At 38.1% G+C, this 16,032-nt stretch overlaps 3 protein-coding genes across 6 annotated transcripts; 2 read left to right on the plus strand and 1 right to left on the minus strand.

Annotated features, from left to right (window-relative positions):
- The first annotated feature begins 1,485 nt into the window (after nucleotides 1-1,485).
- On the plus strand, nucleotides 1,486-5,607 carry LOC113761215 (3-hydroxyacyl-[acyl-carrier-protein] dehydratase FabZ-like). Its single transcript, XM_027304087.1, has 4 exons — nucleotides 1,486-1,991; nucleotides 2,264-2,324; nucleotides 2,473-2,617; nucleotides 4,744-5,607. The coding sequence occupies exons 1-4, from the start codon at nucleotides 1,760-1,762 to the stop codon at nucleotides 4,993-4,995; spliced, it is 690 nt and encodes a 229-aa protein (XP_027159888.1). The 5' UTR covers nucleotides 1,486-1,759; the 3' UTR covers nucleotides 4,996-5,607.
- On the minus strand, nucleotides 5,608-6,778 carry LOC113761214 (chlorophyll a-b binding protein CP24 10A, chloroplastic). Its single transcript, XM_027304086.1, has 2 exons — nucleotides 6,438-6,778; nucleotides 5,608-6,240 (listed from the first exon to the last, which is right to left on the minus strand). Exons 1-2 carry the CDS (start codon nucleotides 6,665-6,667, stop codon nucleotides 5,682-5,684), a joined length of 789 nt encoding a protein of 262 aa, XP_027159887.1. The 5' UTR covers nucleotides 6,668-6,778; the 3' UTR covers nucleotides 5,608-5,681.
- Nucleotides 6,779-8,396: 1,618 nt separating this feature from the next.
- Nucleotides 8,397-14,309, plus strand: LOC113762413 (probable protein phosphatase 2C BIPP2C1). 4 transcript variants are annotated; one of them, XM_027305861.1, is made up of 10 exons: nucleotides 8,397-8,470; nucleotides 9,275-10,068; nucleotides 10,538-10,668; nucleotides 11,054-11,120; nucleotides 11,517-11,604; nucleotides 11,904-12,073; nucleotides 12,583-12,726; nucleotides 12,825-12,953; nucleotides 13,497-13,744; nucleotides 13,826-14,309. In XM_027305861.1, exons 1-9 carry the CDS (start codon nucleotides 8,467-8,469, stop codon nucleotides 13,683-13,685), a joined length of 1,716 nt encoding a protein of 571 aa, XP_027161662.1. In that variant the 5' UTR covers nucleotides 8,397-8,466; the 3' UTR covers nucleotides 13,686-13,744; nucleotides 13,826-14,309. The 4 variants fall into 4 exon arrangements, with proteins under 4 accessions (XP_027161662.1, XP_027161659.1, XP_027161660.1 ...); XM_027305858.1 differs by lacking the exon at nucleotides 8,397-8,470 and adding an exon at nucleotides 8,770-9,061; XM_027305862.1 differs by lacking the exon at nucleotides 8,397-8,470 and adding an exon at nucleotides 9,004-9,095.
- Nucleotides 14,310-16,032: the final 1,723 nt, after the last annotated feature.

The raw sequence follows: 16,032 nt of genomic DNA on the forward strand, positions 1-16,032 counted from the left end.
AAATGTTCACATAGAAGGCACGTGATGGATTCTAATAAAAAATTAACCAAAAATCTAAGTAGAGACCAAATTTAATCCATGTGAATTTATAGGTGACGTAAAATTATACTTTTAAAAGTAAATAACGAAAAAGTTATTTTGTAAAATGGACATTTTGAACGATTTTGCCACAAAACAAAAAAACTGCCATGTGTTCTTGACCAGATTGTTTTCTTCTTCTTCTAGTAATTTCGTGTTCTTGATAAAAGATAAACTCGTACTATCGCATATAAGAGATATTGAATTAAAGTGTGATGCATCATACTATGTGTCTAGTATGTTCATTGGTAGATAATCCCAAATTCAATTCATGTTTTTTTTGTCTTTTTCTATTTCTTATATTATTGACCAAACTTGAATTTGTTAAATTGAACAATTTGATTTTCACTATATAACCAGTAATTCAATAATATTCAAAATTTTCAAAGCACACAATAAATTTTAAATTTTCACTATTCAAGAAAGTAAAAAAAAAATCAAAATTCAAACAATACGTTTATTATCCCCAAGTCAACTTCTCAAAATTACATTGAAATAAAAGAATAAGTCCTATCTTATAACTATTTTGGAAAAGTCCACTTTTGAAATATGGCAAATAATCTAAATTTGTAATATGCATCAAACTATAAATATGGTTTCTTTAATTTAGGGTGAGTTTAATAAAATTAAAGTTTAAAAACTAAAATATAAAATTCGAAATCTGAATATATTAATTTATTGAATTGTTAATTGCAAAATATGATAGATTTCAGTGTATATCACATTAGTGTAATAAATAAATACCTTATCATTTATTTTGTTTGGAGCAAGTTTTTGCTTACAGAATTTCGTACCACTTAATTAATTAATTCAAATGTACTATTTTTTATTATCAAATGCTGTTGAAATCTGAAATCATAAAATTTAAGTGTCGAATTGAATTATCAAATAGAGTCTTAGTTTGCTCATCAGTAGTTATTTATAACTTCCGTGATTTGGTCTTCAAACAATTGAATGCGTATAATTATTTATAGTAAAATCAACCAATTCCAAAGATATTTCCTTAGCGTTGTTTTATAGTCACTAAAAGGCCAAGGTTATTTTTGTTAAGATTAATAGTAAAAGACTAAATGAAAGCACCCAATCTCAAAACACCATCATATTCTATTTTGGTGTTAAGATTGCAATTGCAATTTTTAAGTGTTAAGATTAACCAATCTCAAAATCATACGCACTCTTTCCTATTGATGATATGCCATGCTTGGAAGATTCTGCTTTTAGTTTTAGGGACTAAATTTAATTAATAAAAGAATATGTGTAGAATCAAATGAATCAAACAAAAGATAGCACAAACGGAGGTTTAAAAACCATCCAATCAAAAATTCCCTCGGCAATACGCAAGTACCACTAAAAGCCATTGCTAGATTAGCCATCCACGAACCATGATCCTTCCCATAGTGACGAACTCCCCGAGTAAAACACTAGCAACAAAAAAACTTTCAAAGTACAACTGTGTAGTTTAAAAATCCAATCCTAGGTAGCTCCGCCTCCTCCATTTCATGCCTTCAACTCACTTCACTTAACTCTCTCCGATTTCCAGCCAAACAAATCATCACCCACTCTCCTGAATCCCACCTTGTTTTTCTCGTCCGCATCCCTCTTCAAATAAGTGAATTACAGCATCTTCCCCTATTCCACCCCATCATAACTTCACTCAAAGCACAGAGAGGAGCATTTATCAATGGCATCAACAGCTCTATTGCAGTCTCTCTTCTCGACTCTCAATTCTCCCTCCCACAAAGGGCTTGAAAGTGCCTCCTTGCCCTGCTTGCCCAAATCAATATCTCTTAACCAACAATCCATTGGTTTTGCCAGATCCCAACTCCAATTCAAGAAAAACCAGAAGACTCACATCACTAACTGTGCCCCTAGTGAGAGTCATAATGCCAAAACTGAGACCCCTATTGAACTAAGTATGCATCTTTTCGTTACAATGTTCGTTTTTTTTTTCTTTCTTTTTTTGCCCTTAATTTTTCATTTTTACAAGTGTAGGGTAGGAAGGACGTTGCTAGAACCTCTTTCTAAGACGAGTAACAAAGTAAAAGAGGCTTAACCACTTGGCCTACATTGCATTTTTGCATATTTCCTGTTGAATGAGCTCTTCAATTTGTGTACCTGTAGTGTAAAGTTTCGATCTTTGTCTGTTTTATCCAACATTGACATGTGGGATCTTTGTGGACTTCAGGGTTTCCAGCATTTCCAACAGTTATGGATATCAACCAAATTCGTGAGATTTTGCCCCATCGGTTAGTCAAATTCCTTAGATTTTTGTGGTGGTGGTCTGATTTAATGCACTTAACGTTCAGTATTCTCTGGATCGTTTTATGATATCAAAAGATGTAAGGGGATTAAAATAATAGCCTGTTTTGTTAAAAACTATGCGGGGTTTTGCAGTTTTCCATTCCTACTAGTGGATAGAGTGATTGAGTACAATCCTGGAGTTTCAGCTGTGGCTATCAAGAATGTGACCATAAATGACAATTTCTTTCCTGGGCATTTTCCAGAGAGGCCGATTATGCCTGGAGTTCTCATGGTTGAGGTAAATAATATTCAACTGCAATTTGTTAGAGAAATTATTTCTAAATTTTTTGTTTTAACGTCCTAAAGTTGCCTTCTTTTTTGCCTCTAGTACTTTATGCAATCCTTATTGCTCACATTTCGATATTAGCCATTAAAATGTTCAATTCTTATGAGTTTAGATGCATTCAAAACACAGAATGACTTTCCTACTTACATGGAAAGTCGAGCATATTTTCTAATGGTACAGTACTTTTTCATCTTACTAATAAAGGCAATTGCATTTAATGAAAACTGGCTTGACAACCTGCCAAGAGCATTGACCTCAGAGAATGAGGAGTGATTGTAGATTTGTTCTACTTGGTTGACTATGTTGTGCCAAACTGTGGTTCTACTTTATTTCCTGGTCCAGTGTGGCTAAAGATGCACTATACTTCTCAAACTTATTTTCATATCTTCCGAGAAGTTGACAATCCACATCTAGTTTTTACATCAACCTAATCATATTAATGAAATAATGCTATTATTATCAAATCATTGTGCCAATTCCTCTGCTTCTTTCACTGGTACAACCTTTGCATTGTATAGTCGTTCTATCCTGGATCTCCCTTGGTAATCCGATTATCATTAATAACTGTTCCCGTCCCCAGTTGGTTTAGGATCAAACCCTGCCTGCCGCTGCTTTTAAAACGTATTGCTTGTGGCGTCTATTTGCTTCTTTGAAGTCCCTTAGATAACTGGCCAAGAATGTCGACATGCTTGGTCAGTGACTTACAATGCTCCTGTGACACCACATTTATATTGTTTGACAGCAACCAAAGGTTACTACTACCTTTCATGGTAATTTAAGTGATAGATTCAGAAAATCCTCCATGCAGCCTTTAGCTTGCTTAAACCTCAGAATCTGGCTACTGGAAATTTCACTGCTTAAAGATTGCACCTCCACTGGGAACTGAAACAGGGAAATTTTCATATCCTTGTTTCAGCAGCAGGAGTTGTGGAACCATGCTCGTTTTGAACCCTTCCTTCCATCAACTTAGGGCATCTAGGCTTCTTCATGACAAAAATTTCACTTTATTTGGGATATTCAGCTTCAATAGTCATCTCCAGACCTTGTTAAACTTCTAATGAGTGCTATATCGTATTAGTCTTTACCATGTCAGAGCACTAATTAGATGGTAATCACGTCTACATTTTAACCACCTTACCACATTCTAATGAGTGTGGTAAGTGGTTCTAGTTACCTTGCTTTTACACCTTACAGCTAACAATTGTGCAAACTGTGTATTGCTTCGTAATGTTATCCTTCACATGACTGCTATTTTCTTGTTATTGTTACCTTATTATTATTATTGTTTTGGAATCCATCTTCTTCAGTTCCAATTTACTCCTGCAGATCCTCTGGTTGGTTTCACTTCAAGTCATATGACCTTGTTCATAGTTAAGCTATTCTATTAACCAATTGGTGTTTTTCTAATAGGGGAGCCAATCTTGGCTTATTAAGCAAAAGAACCTATCCAGGTTACCTCAAGTGCTAATCAAATTGGATTTTGAAAGAAGAAATTGGAAAAGAATGGAGGGGAAGTACTAGCATTTAAAAACATCTTTTAAGTTTTGTTCAAAACAATAATGATGAAGTCAGTCAAAATTATCCATTTGGATAGATATCTCAATATTAAGATCTATTTTTCGGGAACCCTGTCCATGGATTTTAAAAATGGTTTAGTACTATACTGGGTGAGGCTCCACTTTAGTAATCTGGTTGGCCGTCATATAATCCTTAGTTGTGGGAATTCACTATTGTTATTTTGACATTATTTTTCCTTTTCATGAGATACTTGTTTTTGTCAATGAGGAAAAACTAACAGGTAGCTGAGGTTTCACAAAGTAGAAAGCACAAGCTAGAGCTTACGGTTTTTGATTCTGAAGATCTCCAAAAGCCTTGGGCTCAATGTGAAATAGAATTAACCTCCTGTTGTTGTCAAAGTTTTGATGAATTTATTTTGTTTTACATTAGGACATTATAAAGTCTAGTTTTTGGATGATCTAGTGTTCAGTCAATGTAACCATCCTAACTTGTTGATTTGTTTTTTTTCATCAACTACCTCTATGAACAAAATCTTATAATGGCGGTGCTGTTTGATACAGGCAATGGCCCAGGTGGGTGGCTTGGTTATGCTGCAACCTGAAGTGGGAGGCTCTCGTGAGAATTTCTTCTTCGCTGGAATTGACAAAGTCAGGTTTAGGAAGCCAGTAATTGCAGGAGACACTTTGGTCATGAGAATGACACTCATCAAGCTGCAGAAACGCTTTGGAATAGCAAAGATGGAAGGAAAAGCCTATGTTGGATGTGACTTGGTCTGTGAGGGTGAATTTTTGATGGCCACAGGCAGTGAATGAGTATCTGTAGCCTGGTTGGTTGCAAACGTTCGGAAACTTGTATTTTCTCCTTGCTTCCTGCTTTCCGCAATTTTATGTTTTCCAAGAGTCTGGTAGGTAGCTGCTTTTTGACAATTACAGCGACTCATTTGTATCGCATTTTATATCGCATTTTAGATGGTATCTGCAGCATCTAGTAGAAGAACTCCGCTAAAATCTGTTGAGTATATTGAAGACAAATCCAACAGTTTCTACATTAGGTAGATGGAGTTGTGACTGCCTGTATAACATAAGAATTCAAATGTTTTTGAGATTCAAAAAGCAGAGTTGGAATCTTCTTTGTTCAGCAGCTCTCATTTGTATGTTAGCCCAATCTTTAGACATTTACGCCAATGCTAAAGATGACTTGGTAGGTGGCATATCTTTTGCACTTATAGTTGGTTAACTAATCACGGGAATACAGGTACTTCCTATATTTGCTTGTAGCATATTTAAGACTAATTTATCTTTGCTTGATTTACAGACATGCAAAACAGTTTTCATTGACTGTCTAGTAGAATATTGCGGATCCATACGGCAGGTTGCACTTTGCTTAAATGTTGGGGAACGGAACATTGCCAAAAAAAAAAAAAATTGAATTATCGTGGAGGAACTCTGCTCTGATTTCTTCTTTCTACAGGCAATCAGTTTTTACATCGTCGTTGGAATTATACAGCTGACAAACCAATAGCCCCAAGGGGTGTCTTTCCTTGGCCTGCCTCAAAGTAGAAAATTAGCATAGCTACCATAGCAAGTCTTGCGTGCTTAATCTCTGCTAACTTTAGTCTCTCAAGCTTCTCATTGTCAGGAATGTAAACTCCATCCCTGAGTGTTCCAGCAACTCCCAGTGGGTCGAAGAATTTTCCGCCAGGATAGCCTTGTTCACCAGTAGCATTTGCGAAGTTTTCAGCAGTTCTAGACCATGGTGTGGCCCATTCTACAGATTGTGAGTCAGGGTTGAAAAAATCAACCCATCTTTTGCTCTCAACCCACCCCATGAGTAGGAGTTGAGTACCGAGGAGCGAACCAAAGGAGAAGGGTGCAATGGCACCAGGGTCAGCGCCAGCTTGAAACCATGGGATACCACTCCATGCCTGGCCAACAAAGATTCCAACAACCGCAGTCATTGCCCATCTGCCATGAATGAGCTCAGCTTCTCTATACCATTTCAAGAATGCTGGATCCTTGCCAAGACCAAGTGGATCAAAACCGTAGTCACCAGGGAGCCTGCGATGCATAGATCCAGCTAACATAAATCACATGATATAGGAGACTGGGTAGAGTGGGATGCAGGGAGTAAAAAATATACAGCAGGAGCACGAAAAAGTTTTTTTTTATTAAATAAACTAGAAAATGTCAGTACAGCAGTTGTCATAACTCTAGCGAAAGAGGTAGTCAAAGGGAAAGAGTGAAAGGTTGCTTACGAGCCATCGAGATGCTCAGGGTCAAGGATGCCTGGACCAGTTCTAACACCAGGAATCCATGACTTCTTGGGAGGACGAGCAGCTACCACAACTAATCTCTTTGGAGCAACAGCAGCAGCACCACCGACTCTAGCTGCAGTTGGTGAAGCCAGCAGGGCCTGACTTTTCTTTCCACCAGTCAAGAAGGGAGAGCCCAATCCATTTAGTACTGCAGCAGATGTGGCAGCCATAGCCTCGCTCCCTTTTACTTGTTACCCTTCTCTTACTTTGTGCAGAAAGATTAGTGGTGAACGGTGACACCAAAATATTATTGTTGGTCTCAAGTTTGTTGGCTACTAAATGCAGACTTGGCTTGTTATATGGTCATGGGGGAACCTGAGAGGGTAGGGGGAGGATCAAAAGAGGAGCTTCCTGAGGAGCCAAGTAGGATGAGTGAAATCCAACATCTCTGTTGGATAGATTTCGGACCAATGAGATGATGAGCTCCATCTGCACCCACCGTATTTGTCTATTCCACGTGGACCATTCATTCTCCTCTAGTTTTTTTTTTTGTAGTTAACGCAGTTACTGCTAGATGAATTGAGCTCCCTAAGCATCTGAGGAGGATACTTCGAGATTTTCTCTCTGATCCTCAATATTGTTCACAGGTTTTTGTGATCTTAAAACATGATTTCGTACTTGAACAATCATAGCATGCAAAAGCGTGCTAAATTTGAACGTTGGAAGCAACGCTAACAAATATTCTTTTCTGATAAGAAGAAATTGGCCTTTAAAACATTAACATTTCCAGTCAAGCAGTGAAAATGTTGTCGTTAAAAATCATTCATGGCTAAATCATCCCTGATTTGTGATACCAAAGCTTTACACGCGGGGTCAAGATTTAGCAGAAAAAGTGACGGTAATTAAGTGTTCAAACAAAACCAAAAAAATTAGACTAAGAACTGTAATGATACTCTTGCAAGGTTTTGGAGTGGGTTTGTTCGTGGCACAGTCTATGGATGATCATGAAGCAACGTTACTGCCCATTATCAGATTATTATACGACTGCAAGATTCTAAATGCAGTAACCCACTCTGTTTCCTTGATTAAAAAAAAAAAAAAGGCCCTCTCTGTTGTAAAAGAATTAAGGATGGATCAAGCACTCAAAAGGCCCTCTCTGCAAGAAAGACTGCAGGAAGATTTCAGCCTGTCCAGTAAGAGATTTCGTGATGCTGATATTCTAATATTCTTTAGTCAGAACAGAAGAAGACATCATCCCTGCTGATTACTCATTCCTGATTCCTCCATAGGGTACTTAAAAAACAGCAATGGTCACATACGCAACTTACAACAGAAGGGCTGCTCTTCCATGCGATTCAGACAAGTTTTCATTGTCTCAAAAACTTGCATGATACAAAGCCAAAAAAAAAGAGTTTCGTATTTTGTGCTAGTTCTAAAACCAAAAAAATGAGCAAAAGCAAAAATAAAAACACTCTGCGTCGTACTAATTTTTCTTTTACTTAATTGTCGCAACTCTCGTTAGGAATTCTAATTGCTTCGTGTAATTTACCTTTGGAGGAGTTGAAGAATCCTCATGATGCACGAAACGAATCTTTGCTACTCTCTTTCTATTTCTTTCATACGTCACCAAGTCATTGTATTCTTTCCTTACTGTTGTTTTAAAGCTATACTGATGCTAACATTCAAGGACCACGGCAATTCCTTCTTGCCTCCATCAAGAACTTATCATGTCAATGGCTTGCTCCAGTTACCTAGCTGATGCTTCGCTTTACTTCTAATTCAAGAAAGACCCGGCCTCTTTTTTCCATGCGGGCTCTGTTGAAATTGCATCTCAGGCACAGTATTGTTAACAAGGTTGAAACTGAGGCAGCAGGTTAAGCAGGGCAACGGAAGACCTTGGCTGGTACAAAGGTAAATAGCAACAAGTGAATGGCCCTCCATTGTTTACCAATATTCATCGGTTTAATGCAAAGGCAAGCTGCGATGCATAATCCTATGGCAGTGCAAGGCCAAGTCTATTAAGTTCCAAATGGGTAAGAACAGCACTTCAAAAATTTGAAGTACGCAATGTAATCTACATTTGACCACAGCTACGTAAGTTACTGAATGGTCAACTCGATTCAATTTCTATTCGTCGTTTCGTACGCATTTTAGAAGTACCAGCAATTTTTAATTCTTCCCTTGTACTATCCTCTCAAGTCTCAATCCACAGCCCCACAACCACTAGCAGTTTGATGTTGTCGCCACTCGCCACCGGCTACTCACTCAATTCTCAATAGTTCCATTGTCAATGTCAATTTCCTCACCTTTAAACCAAATTTAAGCCTTGAACCATAAAACAACCTTCAAAGTTTTTAGCTTTATGACCTTGTCCATTTCTTAATCTGGAATGATGGCTGATTGCCTCTGTAGTATTCTCAACTCCCGCGCTATCACCAGCCTCTCCCTCCTCATCCCTTGCTGTCCACCTCAGAATCCCTTTATTTCCCCCCAAGCTCTTTCCTTTGCCAACCCCAGGGTTCCAAGAAGAAGGAAAGAAAAGCAACTTTTGTTCTGTATAAGTAATAATGAACCGTCTTCCTCAATTTCTTCCTCATCGAAATTTGACATCATTTCCACCCGTGGTACTGGCACTAAATTTGCTCTCTTTCGCCACTTGTGCGTTTACCTATCCTTCTATGTCTTATTGGGTTTTTGGATTTAGATTAATTTCGTCTTTCTTTGTGTGTCTATGAGTCTATCATTATTTGTTAAAGTTAAGGGCTTTGCAGTTGCTTCTTTATCTGATATAGTATCTGTTTGTTTTGTATTTGTGACTTTGTGCATTTTTGTGGCAGAGCATTCTGATGGTAGTATAGTCTTTCAGTTTGGGGACCCCCGTGAGGCTATGAAGGATGATGAATTAAAGCAATCCAGTTTGAGCAATAAAGGAGGGGAAAGTGACGGTCAGGTGGAATCTAGGGTGGTGAAGGTTTTGGATGGTGATCACGAGAGGAAGGTTATAGTCAAAAAAATGGAAAGAGAAGTCAGGGTTCACAGCTCAAATTTGGTCGCTGATAGTGGCACTTCAGGGGTTGTTAGTACTAATGAAGAGAGCAGTACTAGTAGTTTTCTGGAAGGACCTAGTAAATCAAGTGAGAAGTTAAATGCTGAAGTGCCTGTTTCTGGTTTAAGTGTAGAAAAAGGTTGGAACGTTTCTAGTTCCGAGTTAAATGCAAATACTCTTATAGATGCCGATGATACTCTGTCAACTGTCTCTGTGCTTGAAAAACGTAGTAAAAAAGAAAGTGGCGAAACTTCTGAGGCATTACTTGATGGTAAAGGAGATAATGAAGTTCTGCAACAGTTGGTATCTGTGAAGCCTGATTCGCCTACAGAAGTAACAGATACTGTTCACCAGGAAAGTGATTCCGAGAGTGTTGAACTTCTGGATTTGCCTGGAGATAGTGAGTCTCATAGTTTAGAATCTGGGATAAATAATATAATCATGGATGATAGCAGTGACAGTGACACCATTGAAGTCATGCCTGTGTCTCCTGAAACTGATGCTGAACCAACTCTTGATGAGGAAGCTGGTTGTATTGCAGTTGACACTTTTGGAGAAGAAGATACATCCATCCAAATATCAGAGGTCAGCTATGCATTTTATGTTGGTGTTAATATGATCACAGATGCATGTCAATTTTTCTGTTCTCTGCAAGTGTTTGGTGATTTGCATGACATGAGGAAATGGTGAAATTTTTGTTATTGGCATTGGATAATTGTTTGGTAAGGTTTATGTTAATTTGGCTGGCTTTCTTGTAAAGTGGCTGGGAACCCAGGTATGACTAATTAAAGTATGCAAGTCATAAAACTGAAGCATGTTGAGTGTATTGGGAGGTAGCTTGTAGCATACATGCGTTTAGTTTTATCTACCTTTTGAGTTTACTTCTGCCTACACATGGCCCCCCCCGGGGGGGGGCACGCTTTTATTCAATATCATTAAATATCATTGCTTAAAAACATGAATTGTCAACAATAACAACCAGTTTTGAGAGCAACATACTTCTCATTTGTGATTATGATAGCTGAATTTCATCCTAGTTTACACGCTTTGGCAGATCAAAAGTGACCAGTCAATCGTACTCTCAGAAGCAGGAATAGGTCTGGACAAGTTACAAAGAAGTGACAATTCTGAAACATCAAGTCTTGAAATCATACAATTGGAATCCCCGGAAGTTCCAGTGGATGGGTATCCCGCTCAATCTCGCTTATAAGATGCTTCAGTTATCCATTGTTGTGCTCTTGTGTTAACAATTTGAACGACTATCTTCATTAATAAGATGTCCTTTGTAGTCAATATAATGCTGGGAAAAATATGAAAGGTATTAGGAAAGACTTTCTTCTTTAGGAAAGGAATTATCCAGTTTGTGAATCAGGTTTTCTTTCCCTAGTGAGAACCAGTCATTGCATTTCCCTCACTATGAGCAATTTTGACATTTTTCCACATAGCTTTGGTGCTGCTTTTACTAATATTGCCCGGTTGATGTTTCAGAAATCAGAGAATTGTATCTTGGGTTAAATGAGCATGTAATTAATTATGTTTCTTCCTTTTTTTTTTGTTCAATTCTTAACAGTGAGGAAATCCCCATAGCAGAAATTGTTTTATCATCTGCTGCTGCATTGTTGCCACATCCCGCTAAGGTACATCTTGCATTTACACAATCTGGCGACAGTTTATGTTTTAAATTAGAAGAACAATGTTTTGGTTTTATGTCTGAACATCACTTGTTAGGTCCTCTGGATAGCCCCTTTTAAGTGGTTTTCTGTTTGCAAACCTCCATGGCATTGCTTTAAAGCACGTTCCTGGTTTGGCAAAGAATTATCTATATATAGTTAGGAAATTATAAAGGGAATGAACTGCTGCGATTCAATCAATTATAATTTGAGTCCCCATTGGTTCTTTCTGGTTCTTGAATGTCTTGGCTTTAGCAATTGATTGGAACTTTTAATAGAATAATAAATAAGTTATTAGCCTGTCTTTGTTATGATAGTAAACATTGTTATGCAGTAAGTGATTCAATAGAAAATAATTTTCAGCTATTGACGGGTGGAGAGGATGCATACTTTATCTCTGGCCGATATTGGTTGGGAATAGCAGATGGGGTTGGCCAATGGTCGGATCACGGTAAGCTCCCTATTATTATTTTGCACTGTTTGCAGAACCTGTAATGAGTTGGCTTCTTTTTTTTTTTTTTAACTTCTAATCTTCTTTACTGGTCTCTCTTAAATGAACATGTGATCACTACACCTATTTCTTCTAAGGCAATTTTTCAGAGTTTTCAAGACGGCTAGTTTTGCCTCTGCAGAAAGAATAATGTAGTGTTGTTTGTCCAAACAGCTCAGTTATCCAGTTGAACAAGAGCAGCCATGTTTCTTCATGGAATTTCAATTGAGAGTTGAACCAGTTTATGTCTACTTGTTCAGGTATTGATCCAGGAGTTTATGCCCGGGAACTCATGGATAATTGTAAAAAGATTGTCTCAGAGGGCAACGGATCCATAAGAGCCACCCCAGAAGAGGTCCTTAGTTTAAGTGTTGCCAAGTCCCAGTCTCCTGGATCCTCAACTGTCTTGGTTGCTCACTTTGATGGTCAGGTATAGTGTCTCATGACTTCAGAGTTTCTTTCTGGCTTAACTTTTGCTGCCTATGATATATAGATTCTGAATAAGAATTTGATCTGTCGTATTTTCCTCATACTGTTCCTTCAACCGATAACACAGTTTGCACTTAATCACAAGTATTTAAACATATTAATTATACATTTATGAAACCCATTTGCCAATCAATTTAAATTACCACATAGGGTCTACACGATTATAAGTCAATCATGACAATGTACAATGTACGTATAATGGCCCCAAAATATGACACGACTCAATTGCCATACAAGTAGATGTAGTATCACATCATATCATATTGTGGCATGATTTATAAAATATCTAATGATGGTGTTGGAATTGATATGGATATCCATTCCCAAAGAACTGATTTTGCATCAGAACTGATGAGCATATTTGCTTCATATTTGTAACAAGCCCCAACTGAAAAATGCTTTTCAAGCACCTCTGGAGCTGATCTGATGTTAACTTGTACTTGCTGACAGGCCCTTCATGTGGTTAATATTGGAGATTCTGGATTTCTAATACTCAGAAATGGTGTGGTTTTCGAAAGGTCATATCGGATGACCTACAAGTTCAATTTCCCATATCAGATTCAAAGGGGTGGTGACCCATCCGAACTTTTGGAGGTGTGTTGTTGCAAACTCAATCCTTCTGATACATTAATAAATAGCTGTAGATATCCACAACTTGATGAAAGGTAAGTTTTGAATATGTTCTGCTTCAGGAGTACGAGATTGAATTGGAGGAGGGTGACGTTATCATTATTGCAACAGACGGACTCTTTGACAATTTGTATGAGCAAGAAATAGTATCAATAGTCTCAGCTTCATTGAGCGCTGGTAGACGACCGAAGGTCTGCTGCATCTTGATCAAGATTTCTGAGTTTTGATGAGATCCAGACAGAAAAATTAGCTAATGTCCCTCTCCATGCTCCACTACTTGCAAATTCAGAATTGTTTTAGCATGAAATGACCAATGAGAAATAGCTCCCTCGGCTGTGACCAGTCAAACTGAGTGCGTTAACAAGAGGGCCTTCATTCTGTTCCTTCTCTTTCTCCGTTGTTTGTCTTCTCTTATGCTTACCTGGGGAGAGGGGGAGGGTAGTGGCTGCTTGGGGCGTTTAGAGAACCGACCCAACTTCGGGCCGCTCATTATTCAGCATCCTTGTGCAATGCAATATCACGTAATTTCCCTGGGCGCATTTGCAAACGTTGTGGTTCCTGCCAATTTGTTTAACCTGCAACTGCATACTTGTAACTTAAGCTAACAGCTACGTGATTACACTTGTGAAACATTCATTATACCTAGGATTTCATATGCGACACTTCCACGTTCTATTCAAGGTTGTTCACAGTTTCTTAGCATGTTCTGATTCTATTCAATTCAATTGGTTTAGAGAATTGCGAAAATGTTGGCGGCAGGAGCACAAGAGGTGGGCAAATCCTCTACCGAAAGATGTCCGTTTGCTGATGCAGCTCGCGCAGCTGGTCATGCAAGGAGGCACAGTGGTGGAAAGCTTGATGATGTAACTGTTATTGTATCATTGGTCCGAAAGGAATACAGCACCCATGGCCGTGGGTTGTGATCTTGATGTTCAACAACTCTAGCTTCTTTTCTCCTCCATGATGCTAAACAAACATGATGGTTAGTGTTTCCGATCTTTCATGGTTAGTGTGACTTCTGCAAGTTATCATAGCTGAACTCATCGCCTGTTTTTTTTTGCAGACCGCTGACTTCCGAATTGATGATAGTAATAAGACGTCAAGTTTTCTTTTCTTTTCTTCATAGTTAAAAGGATTGGCGAAGTTTTTATACAGGAGCTATTCCATCACAGGGTGCTGTGATCAAGCAGAGGAGTAGCGTTTGAAACAGAAAGATGGCTCGTTCTGCTGATGCCATTAATATTAATAATTAAAAAAGAAAAAGAAAAAAGGATTGCTGTCCTGTGGGAAATGCACCGAAGGATTTGTTGTGGCAACAAAGCAAAAATGCACAAGGGCATGCCTTCATCATATCATGTTGTATCATATTCAAACTGACATCAACAAAACTCTCTGAGGTGTGCTGTATGATCCTAACCCTTCATGAGTTGTTTTCTATAGACAGATTGATAAATAGCACGACTGGTTGTATTAGTATAGCGCACACCACTAATATTAAACATTTCGGAAGAGTGGATTTCATTATTTGTATGCGCAATATTCTGTTCCATTGATTTTCAGACGCTAAATGATGTGGGGGCCCGGGCTCAGGAGCCTCGGAATTGGAGACTAACAAAATTCATCACTCAAAAAAAAAAAAATTTTATGATTGCGCATGAAATCAAAAATCGTGTAGTAGGTAGAATCTGTCTGAGATCGAGTGATGGCAGTCCAAAGAAAGCTTTCACATTTTCTCCTTTCTTTTCCGGCCACGGACTATGAACCGTGAAGCTTTTTTTTTTTTTTTCTTTAAAAAAAAAAAAAAGAAAAGAAAAACACATGATGGTCGACGCAATATTTCATGGCAGGCAGGCAACCGAAAAGTGAAATTACTTTGGTGGACTTGGGCCCTTTAGCGTTCGTGATTAACGGTTCGGAATCGGAATGATGAGCTGCTTGAATAAGGAGTTGTTCTGGTTTCCACTTTCCCAGGAGCCTCCGCACATCCAGCAAAAAATCCATGATTCGCATCCTAATAATAGTACAGGTATGTTGAGCAAAGAATGATTTCCTGTTTCTCCAGATGCCAATCTTAAATTTGAATGAGGATCTCCGTCGCCCTTTTCCTTTTTGTCTGCCTTCAGTGATTGAAGCCGGATATGCCGTTTGGGGATCCGGAATAAAGATGCATTTCCTTGTTTACGAACAAGTAGTAGTAGTTGCAACTCATAAAATTGGTGTTAATGCCAACGAACGACAGGGCGCAAGTTCGACGAGTCGGACTCTGCACTGCACGCGCCATAATTTCAATCGTGATAATCATATCGGGTGCTACATGCCTGTGCATGGTGGGGAAAAGGAAGAAAAATGAAAATATGAGAGCAAACCAACCCCCCAAAAAAAAAAAAAAGGAACGAATTAAGAAAAAGTATGGCGGAAAAAAAAAGGGGGACGCACAACCCATGAGAAAAGGCTAAAAATTGTCATGATCATGAAAGGTGGACTTTTTAAATTTACCCTTTAAGACTGGCACACTAGCACCATCATGTACCATCAAGCATTCTCTTTCAAAGGTTTCAAGAGTCAGTCAAGAATAGACCTTTCATGAGCGTTTTACCAAATTCACACGTTCAAATCTTTTTTATGTACGGGACCAATTATAAGGTACAAGGAGTAGAAATGTAGAATATAACCACTGAGTTTGGCTCAGTGACTCTTTCCTTGAATTGTAAATAGGTATTTAAATTCTACTTGCAGCAGATGGAGATTTATAGCATTCTTTTGATTTAGTTAAATTATAAAAAAAAAAAACAAAAAGGGATATGAATAAATAACGACGAAAAAATGTGCTGTCAAAAACAAATTGATCCCTTTCAGAAACAGTCATATAATGTCCCTTGACTAAGATCACTTGCTAATTGGAGTGGCCTTTTCCCACTGGCCACTGCTTAAGCATGAAGAAGGGAACGGAATCTTCTTGTGAAGTAGGACTTTCATGATTTTGTTCTGCATTTGAAAGTGAATGAGTTGTGTGAATGAATGGGTGAAAATGATCAATGGAAACTCTTTTTTCGTTTAATTCAAAAAAGATTATTGAAACATCAATTGAAACATTATTATTGACAATGTTGAATATTTGTTTGTCATTCAAAATATTTGATTAGGCTATGGACTTTCGAGACAAATTCACCGCCATCCGTCACAAAATGGGTGGTTAATTAATAAAGCGAGTGAAATGGGTGTTTTATTTTAGTGGTAGCGCGGGAGTGTGACATTGTGGAGACTGAGACT

The sequence above is a fragment of the Coffea eugenioides genome, chromosome 2 (genome assembly GCF_003713205.1).
Source record: "Coffea eugenioides isolate CCC68of chromosome 2, Ceug_1.0, whole genome shotgun sequence".
Taxonomy (NCBI): domain Eukaryota; kingdom Viridiplantae; phylum Streptophyta; class Magnoliopsida; order Gentianales; family Rubiaceae; genus Coffea; species Coffea eugenioides.